General features: G+C 40.3%; 1 protein-coding gene across 4 annotated transcripts in view; it reads right to left on the bottom strand.

Annotated features, from left to right (window-relative positions):
• LRP5 (LDL receptor related protein 5) overlaps nt 1–27,276 on the bottom strand; it is a 170,312-nt gene that overhangs the window by 92,363 nt on the left and 50,673 nt on the right. For all 4 annotated transcript variants that reach the window (XM_072038505.1, XM_072038506.1, XM_038179756.2 and 1 more), the window contains exons 2-4: nt 18,616–19,012; nt 6,926–7,123; nt 1,881–2,077 (exon numbers count right to left, since the gene is read on the bottom strand). In XM_072038505.1, the coding sequence (XP_071894606.1) occupies nt 1,881–2,077; nt 6,926–7,123; nt 18,616–19,012 (792 nt within the window). The remainder of the gene's footprint in view (nt 1–1,880; nt 2,078–6,925; nt 7,124–18,615; nt 19,013–27,276) is intronic.

The raw sequence follows: 27,276 nt of genomic DNA, 5'->3' as shown, positions 1-27,276 counted from the left end.
AAATTTGCACGTTCCATCACCAAGATGATCTCCAAACTCCTTTTGCTTACTTTCAAGCCTGTTTACTGACATCCTGTAAACTTTACTAGGAAAACAGATGCTATCTTCAGGGAAACTAACATCATAGTTGGAATAAACAAAGAAGCCAATCCAAACAGCAAGAGTATCTCCTGTAGGCAAGAGATGGTTCTTCCCACAGCTACTGAATTACATACATTTCCACTCGTTTTAAAATCACATTTCCACATTCCTACCCAGAAACCTAGACTGATCTCTACATGACTGCGGTCACCAGTGGGGTCCCTCAAGGCTCCATTTTAGGGCCGGTACTTTTCAATATTTTTATAAACGATCTGGATGTAGGAATAGAAGGCATTTTGAGCAAGTTTGCTGATGACACCAAACTTGGAGGAGTTGTGGACTCAAATGAGGGTGGAAAGGCCTTGCAGAGGGATCTGGATAGGTTGGAGAGCTGGGCGATCGCCAACCGCATGAAGTTCAATAAGAGCAAGTGCCGGGTCCTGCACCTGGGACGGGGAAACCCTGGCTGCACGTACAGACTGGGCGATGAGACGCTGGAGAGCAGCCTAGAAGAGAGGGATCTGGGGGTCGTGGTAGACAGCAAGTTGAATATGAGCCAGCAGTGTGCCCTGGCAGCCAGGAGGGCCAACCGTGTCCTGGGGTGCATCAAGCACGGCATCGCTAGTAGGTCGAGGGAGGTGATTGTCCCGCTCTACTCTGCGCTGGTGCGGCCTCACCTCGAGTACTGTGTGCAGTTCTGGGCACCACAGTATAAAAAGGACATGAAACTGTTGGAGAGTGTCCAGAGGAGGGCTACGAAGATGGTGAAAGGCCTGGAGGGGAAGACGTACGAGGAACGGCTGAGGGCACTGGGCCTGTTCAGCCTGGAGAAGAGGAGGCTGAGGGGAGACCTCATCGCAGTCTACAACTTCCTCGTAAGGGGGTGTCGAGAGGCAGGAGACCTTTTCTCCATTAACACCAGCGACAGGACCCGCAGGAATGGGGTTAAGCTGAGGCAGGGGAAGTTTAGGCTGGACATCAGGAAGGGGTTCTTCACAGAGAGAGTGGTTGCACACTGGAACAGGCTCCCCAGGGAAGTGGTCACTGCACCGAGCCTGACTGAATTTAAGAAGAGATTGGACTGTGCACTTAGTCACATGGTCTGAACTTGGGTAGACCTGTGCGGTGTCAAGAGTTGGACTTGATGATCCTTAAGGGTCCCTTCCAACTCAGGATATTCTATGATTCTATGATTCTATGAAATCACCCACATACAAAATACACATAGGCTCTTTCAATACTCCATTCTCTACACCCAGCTTTCTTTGAAGGACCACACACAAAGGAAAAAAAAAAATAGGCATACATGTTTCTTATAAAAGCTCAGGACTAAATACCTTTCACACTGAAAACATTCATGAACTATTTGTTACATATTGAAGGTAAGCAAGATTAAGTCTGGATTTAAAAGTTACCCTTGTAAGTAAAAAATTAACACAACATTTTACAGTAGTTGTACTTATTATGATTGTTTAAAATGCCATGATATGCACTTTGTATTAAAAAAGTTGTGAGACAAGTCTTTATCACTCATTGCGCTATCCAAATCAAAAAGATGTCACTGAAGTACTGCCCTGGATTTTGGATTTTGTTACCAACTGGGATGATGAATGAGATTCTACCTACTTAGATTGGACTTTTCAAAGAGATGTAAAGGACTCGGGTACTTAAGTCTTTAGCAACCAATCTCCCCAAAAGTTTTCAGAACACTGAAACTTTCCACAGTGACCATTTTTATGATGTTATCCCTGACAAATAAATAAGTAATGCAAAAAGCTTCAGGGACAAGTGAAACATACAGTAGGGCTGCCGGTCAGGACTTAAGACCTGGATGTCCATTGGCGAATACAGGGCAGATAGTATTTCTCTCCTTTTCTCTCCCGTCCTTTTGTTGCAGGCATGAATGGAGCGCGTCTGCCAGTCCGTCCAATACAAAGTGTCCCCAGACAACGTCAGTGCAAACGGATGAGTAAGACTACCTTCAACCACCTTTTGCCTAGATAAAAGAAAGGGCAAGGATTAGCATGCATTGCTTTCTGTAGGTGCCATTTGGAAAAAAAAAAAAAATCTGGCTCTCTTAACTCTTATAAGAATTGTCATCTTTTAATAAAAACAGTGGAACAAAAGAATCATCTGGTGATAAAAACAATCACACTGAAATGTAGATTAAGTTTTTACAGTAACCTAGAGGAATTTAAGCCAAGCAGAAGCATAACCAGTACATTTATTTGCATATCTTTGCAAATTGTTTTACATATATCTTCCTCTACTGCACGTTAAATGCACTCATGATACAGATTTTTTCCTTTTTTTCTTCCAGTCTTTATAACTTGAAAATTAGTTTTCTTCACACATCAGCTTGAAAATGCTTTCAAACAAATCACTGTTAGCAGCAGCCACCATAGGACAAACTTAACAATTAACCTTGAAGGCTGCAAATTAAAGAAAAATAGTAGTTTTAGCAGCCACGAGTCACATCATATCAGTATGCCCACACAGTATGATGGCAAGCACCTCCCATATACATAGTTAGCTATGCAAAAATGCAGGAATGAAAATTTAGACTTTGCTCCTTCATAGCAATGAGGAAACAAATACACTTTGTTTCATAGCAACACGCTATCTAATCCAGCTGTACACTGACCTCTGAAAGGCCACACCAAAGTTCCTTACCAGGGCTGTGCAAACATCCAAATACAATTGCTGTTTGGAGGAAACACAGGTCTGGAGTGTGCTCCTCCAATTAAATCCTTAATTTTTATTTATTGGCCTCCATTTGAAAAATATTATTTCTTTACCCAGAATTTCCACATTTTGGATCATCAGCTGCACCCAGTTCTTTCTCATAGTAGGAAAATGAAAAAATTACCTAAGTGTCTCTGTAAGTTACCCTCTTAACTTGGCCATCAGCAGAAACAAAAGTTTTTCGGTATCCCTTTTGAAATGTAGAGCAGAGGCTTGCCCTAGAAAACAACCTAACAGCATCTGGAAAAATATCCTGCCTACTTCGGGAACCAGCTTCCGTTCCACTGCACCAGCTCATGCCATCTCAGAGCCACATGAAATACCTAGCTCAGTAGCTCCCAAAGCCTAAAGAGCATCTTCTTTTCCCCCTAGAAGGTTCAAACCCAGTAAGAGATTTCTGCCAATGTATTACCTCTCTTCTTCCTTCCCCTCTCTCCTCTCAATTAAACACGTCCTGCCTGGATACCTTATTTCTCACCCAGTTTTTCTGGGGTCACCTCAAATACTAGACACTTTGAGAGGTTTTTGATGTGTTATTTTTGAGTGTTCTCTCCCTTAAGGCAGTAAACTGTTTGCCTCCTGTCAGTTATACTTTGTCTAAGACTAAATATTTGTGATGAAAACAAATTGGAAACACTTCAGATGTTTTTCAGCACACCCTCCTCATTCAGCCACACTCCTTTGCTTCTATGGATGCATGCATTTTCACATTTTCACCAAACACATGACATTACCAACATGTTTTCTGAACTAACAAGATCCACAAGTTTATACATATCGCAATAAATTTTGGTAATTTAGATTCATCAGTCTCGGAGGCATTCACTCAGTGTAAAAACACTTGACAACAACTCAGTCAAAATAACACAAACTCGGTTTTCACAAATTTGATGCATTTTATGTGTGTACAAACAAAAAGGCATTCACATGCCTCCTAAACCAGTGCTCTGATGTAGCAAACCAGTATTCAAATTTATTCAGCATACAACTTGGAGAAACCTTAAGTCTCAGCATCATCCTGGAGGAAAGTAAGGAATACATTTTTCTTATATCTATATTCAGATTTGAATTGTTTCCGTAGATGAGATTAATGATAACAATAAAAACATCTAATGCTTGGGAAGGAAAGGATTGTTTCATTTTTTTTTTTTTATCAGCATTGCTACTATTTTTAGTTTCCTGAGAAGGGAATAAAAAGTAGCCCTAGAATTCTTCGTATGTATCCAGACACATCTTGAGCATAAAGGACAGATTTAAAACTGATTGGTATACGCAAACAAATATTCCCATTTACTTGTATAAAGCAGGCAGTGTGGAAAAACAATATTATTCTTCCTGTTCCAGATATAAAACTAAAACTGCTCTAACATTTCTGAACTTCAAATTATCACTTTTCTCACCAGGACATACTGCAGAACAAATAGAAATACTGATTTCACTTTCCATGTCCACTCTCACCTTTGCTGTTGCTTTCTCTTTTTTTTTTTTTTTTAAAACTAGTAGCAGTAGTGACTGGACTTGTATTCTAGTATTGTAGCAGCTGTTTTCCACTATATAGTGTACCTATTTCCATCATTCTTAAATATCAAGTCCCCCCCTCTCCCGTAATTACATCCCTTGAAAAAGTTCCAGCTGACATGCTTGGAAACTGAATCTTGCTAATGCAACAGGCAGATTGATCCAGTAGCACTAATCTACCATGCAGAGGGTACATTTCCTTTTTATTTGAATTCTGAAGCAATTCTGGGATGGGAGGAGAAGGAGCATTTGAAACTTCACAGATTTCACTTCTTTGAGTGTTGAAAAAGAAAATTAAGATCAATGTTCAGTGGATTTATTAATAGGCATAACATTACAAGAAGTAAATTTTGTCATCGTTACAATCTAAAACATACACAGCTAAATGACATTTATGCTATTATACTAAATAATGCCTGAAGCCCACATGCAGTTAGAGACAAGTAATTTCACAGAATGCATCCTGCAGAGGAGCGTCCTGACATCCAGTGTGACATCAGCTCTCCAGCAGCTGATAGTAAAACATATAAGAGTGTGCATCAGTAAGCTAAACTTTTTTTTTTTTTAATGCAAAATAGCACATACATTAACTTTTCCTAAAATACCTTTTCCTTTATGATACAATACCACATGGGAGGGGGAGGGAGTGTAGTGCACCAATTTATCACAAAATAATTTGGACTGATTGCTGGGATACACGTATTCAAAGGCTGGTTCTTTTTCAAGGTGGTCTCTCTCTACCTTAACATGAGCAAAATAAACTTGACCTACCAATTCCAACTCTTAAGTTTTCATACAAACTGAGAAGTAACGTTTATTAAATTTGCATGTGTAAGAGAACTGCAGAAATCCAAGACTGAGACAGGAAATCTTACACTCTGCCACCTACCCCCAAGCTAGAGAAACATATTTACATGCATTGTCTGAAAAACTTAGATTTAGAATTTTGAGACAGTATTTTCTTTCTATGAACCTGTATCAAGCCTTTGAGCTTCCACTCCACTTCTGTAAAGGCCTTTTCCCTTGTCTATACTTCTGACTGTCACTTAGTACTTGTCACTGACTACAATGCCACCATTATCTAGCTCTTACATAGTACTCTCAATAGAACTTAGAGCGTTTTATAAAGGATGTCAATATTGTTATGCCTCTTCTATGAGTGTGAAAATCAGGCACAGAATGCACCTCTGCAAAAAGAAATGAAAAACACCATGATAAAATGCAGTGTTATTTGGAGGGGGGAGGCATAAAAACAAAACCCCGAATTTTGATCAATACTAAATGATTTCATAACAAAGATATTTTATATGTTTTAAAATACAGAGTTTATGCACATTATATAAAGGTCACTGCTATTTCCAGTTTGCCTTAGGGTGCTGTTGACACATTGGGATAGCAACCTTCTGACTATGCACAATTTGGCAGAGCACTATACCATAACCCAACATCTCTCTCTATTTCCTCAAGGTAAGCTTCTTTAGAACGATTAACAAAATCTCAGCATCTGAAGTTGTGTTTCAGGATAAGACAACTCATGTACATTATTCTTACAGGGAAGTGATAATGTAGTGTCATAATTTGCTGCTTTTTAGAAGAATATCAGTGGAAGGATTTCTGCACTGTGAGCTTGCTATCCACGCAACCCAAGCACATACGCAAGTCTTCATGTGAAAATCTAAACTTAAGATCCAAAGAGTCAGGTAGGCTACATTTAAGAAGGTATAATTCTGAGTGCCTCAGCCAACCAAATAAAATGTAATTCTATTAATTAAACAGAAATCAATCACAGCATGGCATTTAGTATTCTACTGCCTATTCAACAGGTTGTTCCTTGAGACTACCTCAAGACCAAAGCTGGACCAAAAGGCAGAGAACTGCACCCTCAGCAGGACATTTCACGGGCAGATGGCAGCTGCCCTTCAGAGCCAATGCAACGTGCCCAATGAACACTGCACTGCGATTCAGGTACAAACTCAAGTGCCCAAACTCTGGCCTGTCTAAAGGGTCATCTCTGCCAAAAATCAACAGGGACCCTTGGACAGAAGACCACCAAACAAAACTTGTATACTGTGCTTTGTATCAAGCCTTAGGAAAAACACATTTGCTCACAACCTGAAATAAGCTGAATTTGGTTGCTTTATAGGCGTGTCACAAAGTACATCTTTGGACAGGGCCGAGGACAGGTGTCTCAACATATATTACCCCGTTGTAAAAAAAAATACAGTAAAATCCTTTAAAATCCCCATAAGCATTAGTTAAATGTTAGATTTCCTGGAGCCACGGAAAAGCATTTCCAATTATTCTAAAGATAAGTATGAGCCTTAAAAAAAAAAAAAAAAAAAGTGCTGTACAAGAAAGCTAGAAACTATCTGGAGTAAAATAATGATACAAATACTCTAAATTTTAAAGTCAGTTTTATGGCATGTGGGTGTTTTATTTTTGCAAGGCTATCAACAATTGAGGTTAAAATTAACAATAAGGCATTTACATTATTATAGATTACTGAAAAAAGTCTCAGTGCAAAACAAATGCAGCAGATGAGGAATAATTCACACCGTATTACAGACTAAAGGAAACTTACCTAAAGGAACCATCCAGATTCGCTCTGTGAATGAAACTTAATTTTGCATCAGCCCAGTAAAGTTTCTGCTCATCAAGATCAATTGTGAGTCCATTTGGCCAATAGATATCTGAATCAACAATTATTTTTCGTGTGCTGCTGTCCATTCCTGCCCGTTCTATTCTGGGTGTTTCCCCCCAGTCAGTCCAATACATGTATCTAAAAAAAAAAAAAAAAAGGAGAAAATATATCACAATACATGTTTGTTAGCTTCAGCAACAGAAGGAATAGTGGCTTTTATAAAGTTCTGAAGTGTTTTGTTTTGATTTTGTTTGTTTTGTGTTGCACCTTAAAGTAGTGTACACGCACAAACACATATCCCCAAAATACATTAGCACTTACCCATTCAAATCACCATTCCAGAGAGCACAAAAAGAAAGTCCTTCGTTAGAGCAGGTCTCAGAAGTATTGCCTCTGCTTAACGTATTACCATCATATTTCAATGTTGGGCACCACCTGATTGTCACGAGCATTTATAACCAATGTATGCTCAGTTATTACAAGTTGCATGGCCAATTATTACAACTTGATATCCTAAATCACATTCAGAAACAACCAATTACTACCCAAACAGGCAATTTCCAAAATGACCATCGCAGTACTTCCTTTGGAAAGTTGGTACACCGAGAAGACCAGAAAGCAACAAATTCCAGTGCCTGGGTGAGCTGAGACTGTGCAGTTCGGAGAGATGCTTTCTGACTGAGAGAGGACAGTCAGTTTCCAGCCAGCATTACCCAGAGACAGATATCCAAATTGCAAATTAGGCACACCAGGGGTCCAAACACAACACGGCTAACCCTACACATCGCTACCTCAGGCCGCTCAGAAAAACTGACTACGTTCCCAGTGCCAATACAGACATTTCTGGCATTGTCTGTGCCAGCAAACCTTCAACTTGAGTGAGCTCTCAAACAAAATAATTTAAGTGTCTGTGCACCAGGTTCTTTGTGCTATATCACCAGCAGCGCTGGACAGGTACCAGCTAGGTATTTGCATTAAATAAGCAACATTTAAGCTAAGTCCTGCTACCAGGAGTTCAGACAGAGAAAGAAATGACTCGTATCACTATCAATGTACATTTGAGCGTGGGAGGGTAAAACAGGCTATTTGCCAGCTGAACTAGTAACATTTCCATACAGATGAGGCCTCAGGCTTCTGATTCACAAGCTGAGAAGGCTTACCTCAGGATGGCTGCAGTGGATTCCCGTCCCCAGACGCCTTCCCAAAATGTCTCAGCTCCCCCAGCCAGGCCAGGCCAGCTGCTCCCGAAGAAGCAGAAGCAGGAGCTGAGCTGCCACAGCTCACAGACCAACATATGAATGTAAATTGCCACTCATTTTGGTTTTCCTTAACAGGTCAGGCTGTAATTTGTGGCAGTTCAAACTGTGTGGTGAGGCAGCTATTGACAAACAACTGAAGCCAGAGATGGGCAGACATGAAAGAAACCGTGCATACAACCAGCTGGTGAATCAGCCTGAGGGACTGATCCGGCCATTTTTCATAGAGTCATTTTTCAGTCAAATCAGTTCTCTGATTTGGCGCACACCATTTGGCTCACCCACTCAAAACCAAGTATTCAAAGCACACCTTGAGACCTCTCTACGGGAAAGAAAATGAACAAGGAGCAGGGAGACAGAGACGAGTCCCAATACAGCTGTCCCAACATGTTCTTGCTCCTAGAAAAAAAAAGGTTATCCAGAATTCCTGAATTGGAAATCCCACTTGAAATTTCAAACCACAAAACAGAATTTCCTCTCTCCTGCATCTTCCCTAGCTCACAGATTTGTAGCACCTCTGAATTCACTGCAAAGTGAAGAATCAGTTGAGAGCAGTCAAAAACCTGACTGCTGAATGAAGAAACCTCTGACTATCAAAAGCTGATGTTAGGCTATTTAATATGGTTATGATAATGCCACATTCATTTATATACTTAAATGCATAAACACAGACCAAAAAGTAGCTCAGACCTGAATCAGAAATCCCGCAATAGTTACTTAAAGAAAAACAAAAGAGACAAAACTACCTAAGTCCAATTAAATCTTAAAAGCAGGCTAGAATAAAAAGGATGAAAAATATCCTACCTACACAAAATATTACCCTGGAGCAAACTCCCTCTTCTCAATTCTCTTTTCTTAAATAAGGCTTGCAGCCTGCCCTGAAGCTCAACGCATTCAGATGAAAAGTCTGTAAGCCAAAGGGCCCTTGTGGCTTTTCTGCTTCATTAATGGAGCTCAAGCTCCAAAACCTCTCCTCCTCTGCCCCCTTAACCTGTTGCCCTATTTCATAGTTGATATGTGCTTTCCCATTGGGCACATACATGGCCACGCAGAGACTGCTGGATATAACCAGCACTTTCAAATTCACACATAATTTGCCACAGAAAAACTACATCCCTTCTTTTTAGCTCATCAGCAGGAACCAAGCTCAATCCTCAGCAATGCCGCTGCCATTCAAAGGTCTAAACCCAAAGTAACAGAACTGCAACATCATTTTGGGGGTTTCTTAACCACGTCAAGACTGGGCTGGGAGTTTAGACGTCATTATACGAACAGCTGAACTGTTCCTGCAGCAGGGAGGGGGAATCTCTGGTCTGCATGAGCCTGTTTAAAACCATGCCACTGCCAAACGAAGCAGTTCCTTCCTTCCCTGGTCCCCAGATCTGCTTCTGACATGAGGACCCTACAAGAAAGCATTCTCAGCTACCTTAGCAATTGGCAATCACTAGCTAGGGCAGCCCGCTTCATCCCCCTTCCACGCCATAGCATCCAGGCTGTTTTGACTTTTTTTGGTCAACACAAGGCACAACACAGCATTTGGCACGAGACATTAATAAGGCCATAAAATGTCATGTTTTAAATGCATGCCTGTGGGGGATTTTCAAGAATGCAGTGTCGAACTTTCCTTTTTTTTTTTTTTTTTTTTTTTCCCCACTCTGTTTTGCAAGAGTGACAAGGCTAGTTTGGACCAAATTAAACACAAACAGTATCCTGGCTGAGACAAGCTGCACTGAGATTCAGCTGAAGACAGACATTTTCTGGACAAGTTATAAATCCTGGAAAAAATCCACGATTATTGTGGAAAGAATGACACAAGCTTAGCTTGAGCAGCACTGCAAACTTTTTTTTTTCTTTTGGTTGGTTGGTTAAGTGTAAGTTGCACAGTTTTAAATATCCCTGGGTTAGGGCACACCATAACAACTGGGAGAAACTAAAAATATCAAAACCACTATCTTGTGTTTTAGCACAAATCCAGCAGATTGTGTTTATAGGGCTAACATTTGGTACCCCAGGAGTTTTGTATCCCACCTGGATTACAACAGGTAAACAAAAGCATAACAACAGTGAGGCTATGAAAGCAAAAGAAAACATGAATTCCTAAAGAGCTAATAAAAAGAGCCATTGTGAGCAAAACTCACTGCTTTGCAACTATCACAAATTGTTACTCTTAAAAAAGAAAAACCAAAGAGCACCAGAGAAGCAACCCTGGGACAAGTTCTCTGGTTCCTTTCTTCAGTTCTTTGGGGAATCTTAATTGTCATTTATTACTTCGCCTTTGCTGGGTATTAGGCTTTAACCCCAAACTTTCAAAAAAAGAAAAAAAAAAAGTGCAGGGTTGTGGGGAAAGAAATTCACATCAGCCAGAATTTACCAGCCAGCACGTCACTGGATTTTGGCATATACTTGATTACCACACTGAATCAGGGCTTAAATGGTGCTTCAGTAATATCAGAAGACCAGGACTGAAAGCCACCTTGCAAAATAAACCGATTATAAAATTGGTGAACTGCACCCCAGTGGCCTTAATTTTGCCAGCTTAACTCATTTTAAAATTCCAGGTGCAGGAGCAAAAACAGGATGAGGACCTATTTCCCCTCGGCTGTAAAGCCGCAGGTCATTCCTTATTTCCTGCTGCTTCATCTCTGTTGTCATCGTTTTTGAAGAGATTAGAAATCATGGCTATGCCCTCAAAGAGCAGCCGATCAGCCATCCGAGCTGCAAGGTACCGTGGTCATAATAAAAAGAAGCCACACTGGCTGCACACTTTTTCCACCTCCCCAAATGCAATACGGTTGCCAAATCTTACATAACCTGCTTACACAAAACGGGCCAGTTGTACAGATGATGTAAATCAGCACAGACTTCTCCAATTTCAAAGTTCTCCAACTTATACAAGCCCAAGGCATAAAACAGGAGTTTACAGGAAATTGCCATGAAGTTTAGAATCCTGCACTTTCAAAACTTACTTCCCTCATCCAAATGCTTAAGCTCCAAAAACTCGACTGCTGCATGGAATAGCACCAATCATCTACAGAAGGAAAAAGAATGGCTGTCTTGCATAGCAAGAAGTTGCAAGACGCTTACTCAAGTTGCCTCCTTTTTTCAACCTGGATGATCTTCATTAATATATTAATTTATATATATATTTATATATATAAATATATATAAATTCTGGAGCCCTGACCCAGAATGGCACCTTTTTCACAGATACTCAGCTACTGAGAACTGCTCAGGTTGGAAGGGACCTCTTGAGATCAGCTACTCCAATCCCACCACTCCAAGTGGAGTCAAGCAGGGCAGGGCAGCCAGGACCTCCTTCAGGTGGGTTCTGAGCACCTCCAAGGATGTAGGTTGTACAGCCCCTCTGTGCAACCTGTTCCAGTGTTTCACCACCCTCAAAATAGAAAAGATTTTTTTCTTTTGGAAGTGGAACTTTATTTTGTATTTGTGCTCATTGCCTCTAGTTCTTTCACTGGATAGCACTGAGATAAGTTTGGCTCCATCTTCTTTACTCCCCTTCATCAAGGTATTTATACGCATTGGTAAGATCCCCCTGAGCCTTCTCTTTTCCAGGCTAAACAGTCTCAGCTCAACTGGCTTCTCCTTCTATGGCATATGCTCCAATCCTAAATCATCTTTGTGACCATAAGGAACACTGGATTACAGTGTGTCAGGACAGTCCAAGAAATGATACCTACACATCGTACTGACTTCATAGAGGGCAGGGATCCAACAAACACAGTGAACAACAGCAATTCAATCCTGCAAGGGAGATGTTGCTTGCTCTCTTACCCACAGATCTCACACAACCGCCCTTGAATGCTTGACTCAAGCCAATGGATTTGATCTATATCAGTATTTTGATGCAGGTTCACTCAAAATTTGGGACAACAGGACACTCAAATGACCATCAACAATTTGTCAAGGTCTGTTCATTTGCAAGCTTGTAATTTCAAACACAATGAAACAAACACAATCCTGTTTAAGTTCACATTCAACAGGTTACATGAAAAAAGCCGTACTTCAGCTTATATCATTGCTTAATTTTACATGAAAAAATTAAAAACATGTTTTGAGTCAAACCAAAGCCACCCATTCACAATGACCAGAACAACCCTCTGTGCATTTTAAAAACTAGCATTGATCGAGACTTCTCATCAAAGACAATTCCAGCTTCCACCATCTCTTTGGGCTCAGGGCCAATAACAAAATGAAGACCACGTTCCTGGTCACCTCAAACACCAGCACTAAGGGAACCAAAGCCATCCTCTTGCTATATGGTATCAACCTCCTCCTGCTCCCTAAGAAATGGTGCAGAAATCATAAAGATCAGAATACCATCATTTCCCAACTACTTAAGAAGGCTAAATGTGTACAGGGCAAAGAAGCATCGGCTTCTTCTCAGTTACCTCTACTCTTTCCAGAATGTGAGGAATCACAGAACTTGTAGTGAAAAAGAGTGCTAATGGGGCAGAGAGCCCAATGGGGTTATTAAGGAAACGTACAAACTTCTACCTCTCCCCTGTACAATCTCAGCTGTAAAAGGGAAAGAAAAAAAAGGGAAAAAAAAAAAAAAAAAGAAAAATGCTTCCTTCTGCCTTTTCTGAACAGGCAGCTCTGCTCTCAGATGAAGCAAATGGTCTTTGAACAATTTATGCCCTTTATATCTGTGAGCAGGAAAAAGGGGAAAAGCAACCAAAAAAGAGAATGATGAAACATTTGCGTAGAGGCTGTCACCATCAAGGGCACCGATTTGAAAATTAGAGTAAATAACACTTTCCACAAGAACTTCAGGTTTCTCATGCATGAGACCATTTTCAGCTATTTGGCCACATAACATATCAAAAGCTTTCCAACTCCCAGAAATTACAGCCATACCAAGAGACTGGATGCAACTCGTAACCAATTTTATGGTTGAGTACCCTTTTTACATTTTAAGAGAACAACTGTGCTACTCATACATTCATTCTCATTACAACATTTTAAACAATTAACCAAAAGCTTCAAAATATTTTTATACTTTAACTTCATTGCAATATAGAAACACAGGATATAAACTAATCTCTAGCTTTCGATGCAGCAATAACGTTTTACTCTAAATCAGAGCATCTTCTGTATTTTAACAAGGTGGCCACAAGTAGAAGTGAGTAAAAAAACACACTCTTCGTGTTTGATGATTTTCATCTCCCCTATTTTCAATTGTCACAAGTGTGTAACAGTAATCCCCCTCCACCCAACTATTCCAAAGGAGATAAGATCAGATGAACACATTTAAAACACATTTCACCATACCTAATAATTTAATTTAAAATGTTTAAAAACCTGCCCACTACAGCACATATAAACATCAGCTTCAGCATACAGACGATCCCACTGATTTCAACACAGCAAGCCAACATGCTTAACCTTAAACACACAATACACTTCTGCGTGGGACCACGGTCCTGGTGAATCAGCAGTCAACACCACTAAAAGTTTACTTAAGTGCTGTTATAAAGAGAGCTGCTCTTACATAATTCACAACTATAGGTCATGGTTTTGCTGTGACCCTGAGGAAACACTGGATTACCAATTAAGTTTGTCTAAGGCTTCTCGTTTCAGACACCAAACTGATGAATTTTCTATTCTTGATAGTTTTTCTTTCTAAAAACACTTTTTAAATCTCACAGTTGTTCTAGTCACCCCATCCCTTTCTTCCTTTAGTGACAAAATACACCTCGTTAGTCAACGAGAGATGGCTCCAGCAAGGCAGCTTTATGGTGCCCAGGAATGAATGCCATCTTACATGTCAAGTAGCTGCATGTTAATCACGATCGGGGCATAAGAAAATCCTGTACAAATGAAGATTTGTCACTAGTGCTGTGAAGAGTGAAGACTCACAGATGATCTAAAATAGTCTCTCATTGCTTGCCTTAAAAGAAAGAACTTCCCGAAGTGCTCTGAACGATTGTTTGAAGCTAGCTGGTGGACGACAAGGGCCTCTCTTTCAAGTTATACTCTAATTTGTACTGCTGCCTTATTTGAAATTCTTTCCAGGTAATATTGCCTACTCCAGGTAACAAATCCTTTACAAATAACATAATTGAACTTTCAGAGTATTCAGTTAAATTCCACTGCCATAATATAGAAAGCTTTAGACAAGCATTACCTTTAAAGAGGGAATGCCAGTTTGGTGTGGAAATGATGATGCTCTCTTTATAAATGTCATTATGTCAAAAACGACCAAGTGACTATTGTGACTATTTAGCAGTCCTGCCAAAACATTCAAAAAAATCATATTCGTATATTCAAATTTTTGAATTTCAGCTGGAAATCACAGAAAAACTGGCTTTAAAAATAACCTCTCAAAGTTATCTAGTCCATCTCCACACCCTACGACAGTCAATTACACCTCCAACATTCCCGTGAGATGATCAAAACAACTGTTCTTAAAGCCTTTAGTGATGAATACTCCATAAGCCCACAGTAGACCAGACTGAAAGTACTAAGCTTAAAAAACATCTAGAAAAGAGTAAAGAGGATTTAAGCTTGTTATTAAGAAAGCTTTCTAATGGTAAGGCTACTTAAAGACCTGGAAAAGGTAGCCCAGAGAGGTCATAGAGTCTCTAACACTAAACACTAAAGGTTTTAAGAACAACTTTGCTATGATCTGTCAAAACCTCTGTATTTCATATCTCATGTTCCTCTCCATAGCTTCTGTCACCTACATCTCTATAAACAACATGAAACCATTTGATCTTTCCTCAGAGGCCATGTTTTCAGGATTACTGCATATTCAGTATGTTCTCCTCTATTCTCTCAAATTAGTCTATGTCTTGAACTGCACTAAAATGGAAAAAAATATATATATTATGCAAATACCAAACTGGGCACAATATCTCAATGTAAACTCCCAACCATGAAACTGGGTCTTCCATTCACCTCTGCAGAACAGCCTCACTGAAGCTACAATGGAAGTAACGGTGTCACCTATCTGCACAAGGACACATTTCGTCATTACAAAGAAATTCTAATGACAGAAATTCTGTTAACATATTGATACGATACAAGAACATTCTTGACAAACCCACTTTCCTACCCCGGAAAATACTGGTCAATGAGGAACAACTGTTTCTAGAGGAGCTCAAACCCAGAGCCTGCTGTGCCTAAGTCAAATGTCATGTCTACACCTATAAAATGTTTCAGATCTACCACATGAAACTGGTTGTAAAATCACATTAAATTCAAATTTGTCATGCCACGTACGTGATTTGTTGACTTAAGTTCACTGCATTACACTAACAGACATTCTTGTTTGGCCAAATCTGCTTTTAATTCAATAGGATTCTCGTGCAATTAGGCAATACTGGATTTTGTCACTTTTAACCAGAACAGCAGCTCTTTGGAGGCTGATTTTTATAAACCTTAATGGGGGTGAATCGGTTAATTATAAAAGATATATATATGTTCATTTTCACAGACTGCTTAAGGTTTAATTTACTTTGCTTTGTTGCACTGGATTAATACTTAAATCCGACTAAACATTAGAAATATCTGCCACAAGTTAAAAACCAATGGAAGTGTTTCATTTAATGCTGCTGCTCCCAATGGGAAAAAAAAAAATCCCCTACAGACTGAACTAATGCTCAGCAAAGCCACACCAGCAAGTGAAAAAATTATCTGTGTAAAACTTAGAAGAACTATCATTCTCTCCTCACCTCAAGTAATAACGATAATCAAAACCAAAATGCTGCAAGGTGACCAGTTCACCTGCAGACACCTACCATTTTATCAAATAAATGTTGTTCCTTACATTAGCCCATTCCACAGTGATTGTTCATGTTTGTATACTTTCTCTGGAGGAATAAATGCTCGATAATTAGAAGTGGAGAAGTCCTCCAGGAAAGAAAGAGAAGGCTACCATAGGACCCATAGAAAGGCAAACCCAAGGTATGATGCCTAGCACACAGCAGGCAGCTAATGCCAGGTAACTTCCTTGTATGCTGGCACTGTATTCTTAATCTTGCAATGTGGCTTATAACCAAAAAATATTGAGCTGTAAACTGGACACAGTACAACTCCCAGGCAACGGGAAGCAAGTGTGAAACAAAGTCCTCTATTGTTACACTCTGTGAATTTTGTGTATGCTTAAGAAATACTGCACATCTGTTCTGAACAGAGTACTGCCGCCGAGATCTTTCTTTCAAAGTCATGCAAAATGAACCACACCTGTGCCGCCTCCTCCTTCCAAACACAACCAAGGATTAGATCTGCAGAACACTACAGCTTCACCAACAATGCCAGTGATTTTTATAAAAGTTCTCCATTTGACTGTACCAGCCACACTTTTTCTCCCAGTTGTTTTAATCCAGTTTTTATTAAAAAGATTAATTTTGCATTTCCCATAATATAGGAGGAATGTTACCAGAAATCCCCAATTAAAGCCATCAGTTTTTCAAAACAGTCAGAAAGCACCTAAGAAGGCATGAAATGCATTTCCATGACCAACATGTAGGCTACTCTAAAGAAAATAGTCAAAAGGTGAGGAACTGGATCCACTTATGAGATGTCAGCCTGGCATTAGTATTGCTGGACAGTGCCATTCCACTATTTCTGATCTACTTCATTACGAAATACTGAATTTAACATCATATTCTCTCTTTAAATTATACTGCTGAACTCATTTAAAGTTAGCGTACACTGTTAACTAAGCACAGATTAGTTACTGTAAGGATAGACAAAGGATTCCAGCTAATTTACTTAAAATATTTGCATACAATTTGCTAGGGGAAGAATTTTACAGATTTCAGGTTTTGAAGATTTTTTAATCAATATTTTACTGAACTTCTTGACCCCTGAAGGTAAATTCTCTCCTTCCTTTCACCTGAAGGCATCAGTAGCAGAAGTCAAGTCAGCATTAAGAGAACAAAGTCTCTACTGAAAGTCCTGTGGTCCAAAACAGTCTCTCCACTTTCCTTCTTACCAATTATAACTTCCCCTTCTATCAGTTATCTGGAGAACACTGGCAGCTCTGGCACTTGGTATGTCAACAAAACTAAGGATTGTGTTTCTTTGGCTGCACACAGTTTCATTTAGTTCTTTTGTGTCTTTCATATGTTAATCATAAATGTACCCATAACACCTCCCATTCATCTGAAAAGCCTTATTCTAAGATCACTGCAAAAATAACTTCTCAAAGCTTCAGTCTGTAGCATATGGCAGTTGCTGACATGGCAATCCCAAGCTGCACTCTTTCATTGCTCTGTTTCAGTATTCACTTCTCACACACCTGAAGATCATTTCTCCAGAGACTGACGGTCTCCCAGAGCAGTCGGTTCCATTTTACCAATAAGCAATAAAATTACTTTCTGTCTGTGGTTTATGCTAAGACCTTGCATTAACTCAGCATCCCTTTACAAAGAGGATGGACTCAATGAAATTGTCACCTGATGTCCTGAAGATGAGAAACCTAAGGGCACAGACCATACAGAAGAAGAAGATAAATACCCTCAGAAAAAGTTGTAAAAAAGGGCAGCAAACTAAAAACAGCAAATAGCCTTGCTTGTGAACATAATGCTTCTCCTTGCTATTCCCCTTACCCACAGTCCATCACTGCCGAAAGTATGATTTCCACAAGGTGCAGGGACCCCTTCAATCATCACTGCAATGAATACAGGGCACAAAGTGAACATCAGTACTGTTTGTGCATAGGGACAGCAAATAGTGCATGTGCAGGGCTGAGGGTTATTGAAGAGGGAGGGACAGATGAACCATACAGAGACACAAGTATTTTCAGGACTACAAGCACTTGACTGGTCATTGCAACAAATCCAGCCTCTTCTCTTTTTACTGCCTATCCTGGTCATCTTAAAGCATGAAGAGCCCCTGATTTCACCTGGGTTCTTTCACTTGCCAGCACAAACATAACCGTTCGAGTCACCACTTAAAAATATCCTGGTTGTGTTTACCAGAGCACAGCAAGAGAGAATTTCTGTTTTGACACACACGGATTTACACACCTTGCTGACTGGACACATTAGATACCGTATACCAAATAAGGAATTTACCAGACAAGATAACTGAGGGAATAATAATAAAGAAAGCTGGAAAAATTAATTCCATAGTGCTTCTGAAATGCAGTAAGTTAGGCAATCATACTGATCAAGTATTTGACTTGGCACCTAGAAACAGCTGTATTTTTCTTTTTGGCCCAGGACTCTCCTTTCTGACCACAAAATATTTAAGTTTAAACATATGTTCAGCTACAGATCTTGAGAAAAATACCTTGGGAAAAAGTAAACTGAAACAAAAGACTATGTTTCTCTTTCGGAAATGAAAACCCAACATAAATCAATACTGTACCCATTTAAGCATTTAAGTCAAATTAATATTTACCCATGAGCCGGATCCAAAGCTATTGCCCTGGGCTGATCAAGGTCTTGCCAGAAGAGGACTTTTCTGGATGTTCCATTGAGATTAGCTACTTCTATCCTATTGGTTTCTGAGTCTGTCCAGTAAAGTTTTTTCCCAATCCAATCACATGCCAGGCCATCCGGGGAAACCAGACCAGAAATGATGACATTCTGCACCACATTCCCAGTTTGGTTAATGTAGGTTTGCTTGATGGCTTCTTCACTCACATCTGTCCAGAAAACGATGCCTTGCGAATACTGGAAGTCAACCGCAGCAGCATCCTCTAAACCACTGACCACCACAGTGGACTCCAGCTTCGTGCCTCCAGCATCCACGAGTCGAACATCCCGACGGTTGGCAAAAAGCAGGAAGGGAGATGCTACAGAAGAGAAAAACAAAAACGTATTAGCATTAGCAGCATCTACAGATGTTCAAGTGCCAAGTTATTACTACTGCAGAGGAAGATGTATTTTCCCAGATCGTCAGGGAAGGCAGTACAGAAAGAGGAACACAGAAGTTTCATGTGAGAGAAAAATGCACCCTGTCCATAACTTATTGCCTCTATTTGTCAGACAAAGGAGTACAAGAAAAGACAGAGGGACAAGTGGGCCCAATTCCTTATCTACAATAGGGCCCTTCACACAACTGAAGGGTTTGGACTGAGGCCCTTCGATAGCTTAGTCCAAACTCACCTAGAACTCATTCTTACATATTAGCAAGTGGGTGAAAAAGCATTCAGCTGAGACTAACATAGACAAGATGCCAATATTAATACAGGAAATACCTTGCCAGTTCAGAAAAAAAAAAACAAAAACTCTTTGCTATTGTACTCACACCCTCCAATGTCATCATGAATACTCCCACTCCCACGCAGATCAATCTGTAAACCCAGGTTTAGGACAAATTCTAAAAAGCCAGGTTACAAAACTCCAGGAAAGGGAAAGCTTAAGAGTCCTCTGAAGGACCCACTACAGATGGGACAAAGGCATGATTCAGTCCCACTGCTCCTTCCAGAAGAGGACGTTAAGTAGCCATATTGCAGAACATGCTTTCCCAACCATGCCAGTCAGACTGATGGTCAAATTAACTACTTCATCTCTCCCCCAAAAGTAAAGTCTTTCTTATTCATCCAGCAGTAAAACAGAAAATTGCTTATCTTCAGATATGGCTCAGGAGACAGCAACCAAGTACAATGGTGCTACCACACCTGTCACGGCTGCAAACACTACTGGCAGGTTAGGAGAAGACCAACATTCCATAAGAAGTCATTAACTGCTGGAAGTAATGGAGCTCCCTCAGCTTCTCCTCAGACTGACCAAGTCTGGTAGCAATCTGTCATCAAATGAAGAACTATTTTCATTTGCCCCTACTTTGGCCACCTTGAAACCCAGTACTCTCCCCATCCCTTCTTCCAGTTCTTCTGTCTCAAACAACAGCTGGCAGAGGTCTATGCTGGTCAACTGTTGACTTCTAGCTTCATCATTTCACTTCATGCTTTTGCTTCCAATGCACAACCAGCAGAGGTCCATAAACTTGCCACTCATATCAAGGAACAACACACAGAGCAGCAATGACAGATGTTATTTTGTCTATTATTTCAAGCCTGTGATATAAATACCCCCAGTTTCAATTCCACATTACTATATATAATAATATCAAGAGCTAACTTTCATATGTCTTTTACATTCAGTTCCTCCGATCCTTTAAAAAAGACGAGAGTTTGTACAAGTTCTGAGTTCCAGGTCTGCTATGCTGGCAGCCTGATCCCATGCTATTGCTCCTGACCTCTGGCTCCAACTACAAGCGCACTGGAGAGCACCTGGAACTGCATGGGCCAAAGCAAAGTACACCCAGGACAACACTTTATGTATTTATCTGCAGGCCAAGGGCTCAGTCGGAGTCTACGACTCAACTTCAGATGAAATTAAAAACATGCTTAAAAACTCCACCTTTTTATTAACATTCTGCACTGCCTTTTTCCCCCCAAGTCAGGAAAGAGATGGCTTTGTTTTTCTTTTTAAAGGAAGCCTGAACTGATGAAAGTAATAAGGAAAATTTAATTCAGCTGCAGGTTTTGGGGAGGATCTCGGACGGCACAGAGACAGACAATTGTTATCGTGTATGTTTTATTTTCAGTGAAGCATTTTTCCTCTACAACATTTATAACTCAGAAAAGTTTATACAGCTTGAAGAGAATTATTTATTAAGAAATTAAGTCCCAGTATCACTTCCATCTCATTTCCTAACTTGCCACGTCCTCCCCTGTCATCTTTAAAAGCACCAGCAATATCACACAAGCCCAACAGGTTAGTTATTGAAAACAGAAAAAACATCTAGAATGCAAAGTGCTTGTTTTCTTCTCTGCAACTCATTGTTTCCCCATAACTATGTCTATTTTAAGTGGCACTGTACCAAACCATCTGAACACTTGGAAAGTTTGATGATAGTGGGCTCTGTTTAAGTCACAAGTTCTTTGGGACAGGATTTTTCAGTTATGCATATTGCTTCACCAAACCTGTCCCATATCCAGCCTAAGATTAAAGCCATAAAAGGTCTACGTACAAAATTAAATATATATATTCCCCAAAATGTTTTAAGGAATACGAATAGACAGATTTTCCACTAGACATTTCCACACTGAAGCCATCATTAATACTGCTACAAAGGAAAAAGGAGCCTGAAATATCAACTCCAATCAACATCAGAGGAACTCAACAGCTTCTTAACTAAAGATCAGACATGAACAACGTCTAATCCAATCAGTATCAATATTATCCCAGTTCCCCATCCCTTTCAAGAGATTTCTTCCCCACTGATGCACACAGTAGGGCAACAGCATACAGATAACGCATTAACCGCTGTGTTCACTGTCACTTCTGTGCTTCAGAGTTGTCCTGATTGAAGTACAGCTGCATTGTTTTCGCTACGAACACCCAGCAGGGAAATCATACTGCCCTGCTTGCAGTTGTGTTAAAGTTTTACTGCATTTGTACACAGATGTAAACCGATTGATTATTGAAAGATGTCCAGAGTTCATCCCTTTTAAAAACAAATGAGTATTCAATTTCTTTTGGAAAAAAAAAAAATAATTGGCGGAACTCTGATTTTAAAAATCATGTTCACTTCTCTGCTCCTCCCCGCTAGCATGTTTTATGCAGACCATGTTCTATAAAAATCACCGCAGAGCACTTTTAGAGCACTGCTGGCATGGAGAAGAAAGGGGAAAAAAACAGGAATCAAAACAACAAGCTGGTTCTCAACACTGATTCTTGCTCGGAATGCTGCTGAAGAAACACAGGCTGTCCCAACTTTGCAAGTAACACAAGAGTCAGAAGAGAGATTAAATGCTCCGTTTCCATGGACTGGCACTTACCACATGAGGTCTGAACTCTTAACGCTGTGGCAAGGTTAGTTCTGCCAACTCTGCAGCTTTTCAAGTAAATACAAACTCTATGGTGTCCAAAGAAAAGTTGAGAAAATTTTGCAAACTTCCACCTTTCCCAGAGAGTAAAGAGTAAATCTGAAAGAGACACTCAGGAAAGCAGATGCTTTTCTAGAATGACAGGTAAAACAGCAGCCTTTATACATAGCATTACTTTCAGAGCTAGGAGCTGTACTCCTCTTGGTAGAGAAACATACCTGCCTTTTCAGGCTTCGACCCAACCAAAGAAAAATCACTTCACACTTGTGAACAATTCACTGAATTGTAAAGTGGACAACCCAGGGGTGTCTGGGGCACAAAAGGGAAAGGCTACCAGTCAGCAGTCAGTTAACATGACCTATGGCAACACCGCAGAAGTCATTTTCAACCTACAAAGATGGCCTTTAAGACATATGGAAGAGGGAGAAAAAATTGCCTCATGCCTCAGCTCAGACTTCTAACATGCTGGCAACTGCTTCATGGCATTTAGTTTCATAGAATTACTGAATTCAACAGTTTAGCAATTCAAACGATACATTCAGCCTCTATGTGATTATAACCATTTATTTTCTAAAGGCATTAGAACGAGAAAACAGAAAGCTCAGAAAGAAACAAAACAAACATGATTGACAAAAAAAACGACAACTTGATTTTCTGTGCCATCATCAGAACAACCAGAGATTCAATATCATCCCACCAACACATAGTACTAATTTGTTCATTTTTAATCCCGTCTTTATGTAGAATGGAAGGTTCATTTCTAAAAACGTGAAGATCAATCTCCTTACAAACAAGTCTTACTAATATACTCAAATCCTGAGCTGGGCTTGAAGCTTCCAAGAACAGTTCGTCTTTGGTGCATTTAAGTCTACTGCACAGCTCTTAAAAAGGCAAACTGGAAACACGGTTAATAACAATTTCTGCTCTTACCACTATCTGCTCCATCTTCACACCATAAACTCTGTCATGTTTATTATGTCAAACAACCAATGTGTTTCTACAGAAATCCAAGTGAAAGCAACTAATTTGTAAACACTGTCACTGTGGGCTGTATTCAAAATCCATCTGCGGTCAAGCTCATTTTGCATCCTACTCCAAACTGTTCTGAAACCTCTGACCCTTTTTACTAAGACAGGCTAGAGGTGAGGTCACGTGAAGCAGACCCAAAAAACTAGCAGCAATTTTGATTACTGCTTACCTTCAAATGGGCTTATCTGTTAGACAACGAGATGCAACATCCCTTGCTTGAGAAGTTATTTCATGGGTAGCAAGTTAAAAGACACTCAATGAACACTTGGTTCTGTGTTCTGTTTTGATCAGCAACGCTCCTGACAACTGCAAAATGCTGGAAAAGGGAAACCAGCTTCTATTTTGAAGAGAGTAAAGAATAAACAGAAGGAGGATGAATGATGAATGTGGAGGACAAACTGTTTATATGCAGCCTATTACCACCCAATTGAAAGGACAACATTTTAATGTAGCTACTAAAAAAAAAAAAAGAAGTTGTATTTTCTTCAGTAAAATTAGAACAGTTCATATTTTTCCATAATAGGCAACATTTACAACCTCCATACATAGATGGAGATCACAATCCCTTGACAAAGAAAAAAAACACACCATGAAATCCCACAAAGTAACAAATGAACTCTAACCAGGTAAAAACTACTGCAGTTCAGGTACAGATCTGTAGTAGTTCTACAACCTAATCTGCATTATGCAGTGTCTGAAGAACATTGCTTTATTCTAGAAAGATGCTACATTTTTAAAACAGCATTTTCCTGTTGTTTTCTGCTTGTTGGAAAACACACCCTTGAGTTCATGGGGGAGCTGTCTACACAGAAGCTTATTGCACAGGAGTGTGAAAATACAGCTTCTCATCGGTCTGTTAGCTGGAAAAAACAGTCCTGATCAGCCTGCTTGGGAATCAAGCGTGGGCTCAGTTTCCAGCCTTGCTCTAGATCTTCTGAATGCTCTTGGGCACATCTTCTGTTGATGCCATCATGTTGATGCTATAACCAACTGCCTTCTAGCAGAGCAGGCTAGTATGTGCCTCCTGTTCCCCAACCTGCTTCTGAATTCAGTCATTCACATTCATTTGGGGTTTAAGTTCACCAGTCCCAGCTACAGCACTTAAAGCTTACGACGCCCTCCGCTATCCCCAGCAGAAGTGGTGTGGGACAAACGACTGCCAGCTGCACTTAGATGACTACGGGACCTTCAGAAACAGCCTTTGTTCTTGGTTTCAGCAAAAGTCAGACACTGCTCAACTCATTGACATATTAAGACCAAGATGACATTAAGTAGTACCAAGAGAGCGTGTTACCAGTTGCTGGTCAGTTGTAAGGCTGTAGTAGCCCTACTAAGATGAGCTGAGCTATCAGGTTTTAGGCAGTGATATTTATACTACTGGCTCACAGTTGTTTACGTGCCCACAGTTTGTCTGCATCCCCTGCAAGCTGAAGGCGTAACACCACTGGACACATGCATGATTCTTACTCTCGAAAGCACTTGAAGACACACAAATCCTATGTATAGCTCAGGAAAAAAGCCTTACTTAACAAATCTTAACACAGCTAACTAGGCTAAAGGTCACTGAAAGGTTTGGCTGCACTTTTAACACACACGACCGAGGATCACAACACAGAACGAAGATCTCATTTTAACAAGCACACAACCTAAACCAGCTATCCAAAATAACCGTACGTGCAACAGCTGAAATTTTAAACATTATAGCAATTCTTAACAGGACAAATGCATCGGAGACCTCCGTGGTTAAGCTGTCTGTGCTGCTGGACAGAGAGAATAGCATCTAATTATTTCTGCAGTCCATGTCCCAAACCACAAAAACACTCATTACCATGGAACAAAAACAACCCCCACACCCGATGCCACAGGCACACAAGATGGTAAAAACAAACATGTCAAAACTTTTGCACCCAAGTGTGTTACAGTCTTATGCAAACTCTAAGGCGGGACACGGGGCCAGCGTGCACCAGCTTTCTGGGCTCAAAAATAGCTGCTGCACAGAAACAGCCCGAGTCAGTATGGGCCCACCAGCCTGAAATTCAACAGAGAAACCAGATCAACAGCACAGAGTGATCCCTTCCCTCGTTCAGCTCTAACACTTTCGGAACATAAGGAGACTAGGCCTTTGATATGAAGCATAAGGCTGCTTTTAAACACCCAGAGAAGGAAGTTCTTCCACATGCTGTCACCCTTTTGGGTGTTAGCCCCATTTTTCATGGCTTAGCTCAGGGGGTGAGCCGGCAGCTGGTGGCAGCGGGAAGCTCACACGCCAGAACACACAGATGCTACAAGAGCCATAAAGACCCAGGAAAGAAGGTAAAAAGGAAAGGGATTCAGGCGTGGAAGAGAAAGTATGGGAAATCAAGAGTTTTGCCAGGCCCATTTCCAAAAATCAAGCACAACTAAAAATAAAATTCTGACAACTCACTGTGCAAGAAGACAACGGCACGCACAAATCCCACAAACACAAGTTGCTTTTCGTCTTTTAACACAACTGTTATATATTCAGCAGGAAAAAAAAAATCTTTCTTAAAAACCCTAAGCTCTGCATTCTGGACCCCAGTCCTTTTTACTGGCAGCTGTTGCTGCAGAGAATCTGAAATCCATTGATCACCAACTTCAAAAAGACAGATTAAATGTTGATCTTGTACTAACTGCGCGTATCCAGCCCGAGTTTAAACTTGCCAGATACAGTCCTCCAAAGAATAGAAGGCTATGACTTTCATCCTCAAAAACCATTATTCTAGATCAGGTGAATTCCCAGTGTAATTACTGAATTAAAGAATATTCGTGCTGCAACCCAGAGGTAGGTGGTAGCAGTTCATGGACCTTACTCAAATCAGGGTTCCCCAATTCTCCTCCCACATACACCACCTCCATGAGCTTGGGCAGGTGCTTCAGCAGCCTACTCCTTGCTCCATTTGTAATAAATTAATCAGGCAGTGAGCATGGGGGTTGAGGAGCTGTAAAGGCACAGCTATTTGGTGATTGCTGGTTTGAAGTCCCACCTTTGAGAGGAAAATATGTTCCTTCTCCCACATTCCACCCCGTTCCTCTAACTCCCCACTCCATTTGCACCCACTCCACACCTCCCACTCTCCACTCCATCTAACTCTCCAAACCCACTTGGTGGTAATTTTCCCCTCTAAAATGTGAAATTAAGTGTTCTGGTTATCACAGAAGGAGGATTCATTTGCAATTTATCTAATTTTGGGTGGAATTGAGGTCTGAAACTCTGGGGAGACTGAGGTGTTATTTTAAACCACTAAGAATATCCCACATTTATGCCAAGAGTGTGTAGCAGATGTCAGGCAATTTTCATAAATTTTACTCTTTAAAAACCTATACTTTAAATTGTTTACATGGTTACACTAGGCATAAATCAGTGCAAAGTAATCCTATCCACACTCATATCCCAAAATACGAACCCATTTGGTGCCAGTTTTATTTATATATGCTAAGTATTATATTGAGTATCACTGCTAAGTATTAGAAGACAACCAGAAGCTCAGTCATCTATTTGCCACCAGGCTGGAATAAGAGAGCCTGCTCAGCCACCAATGTACCTCCAAGAAGCAAAACAGCTTTGGTTACACATATGTTGGAAGGAGGGTTCGTGTAAATTAGCTGTAAGTTTAAAGGAAATCTAGTTTAGCAGCAGCAAGTTGGAAAAGGTCCAGAGAAAAGCCTAAAAAATAAGAAGTTGTAACTGGCTTCAGAAAACAGATGAAGTGAAAGAATTAAGGGATTTGTCCTCCTTGTTTAGATGTGCTAAGGTGGTCATGGAGAAAGAGACGAGTAAAATAACAGTCCGACCAGCAAAAACTTTGAGAGGATCATGATCATTTATTCTTAGACCCTGGAGAAAAGGCGCACTGAAGAAATTAGATCTGGGCAGGCTTCGGGTTTTTTGTCGATGTGGATGGGGTACGGAGCAACACACGCACTGAAGACACTGGAACATGCTACAAAAACTGTAGAATTCATTGCAAAAGGTGATTTTAAATAGCAGTTGGATAGCCATTACCCTCAAGTTTTTTGTTCAATTGAATCTTACCCCAGCAAATGAGTTTCATGTGTGTCTTGAAATGCAAGACATACAATCAACACCACCACCAAAAACCACACACCTCTCCCAGTAACATCACAGTCACGATCCTATCAGCCTCCCAAAGCAGATGTATCTAGAACCTATT

This window comes from Anas platyrhynchos, chromosome 5 (genome assembly GCF_047663525.1).
Source record: "Anas platyrhynchos isolate ZD024472 breed Pekin duck chromosome 5, IASCAAS_PekinDuck_T2T, whole genome shotgun sequence".
Taxonomy (NCBI): domain Eukaryota; kingdom Metazoa; phylum Chordata; class Aves; order Anseriformes; family Anatidae; genus Anas; species Anas platyrhynchos.
Note: the sequence above shows the minus strand (reverse complement) of the source record. Positions and strands in the feature narration are given on the sequence as shown.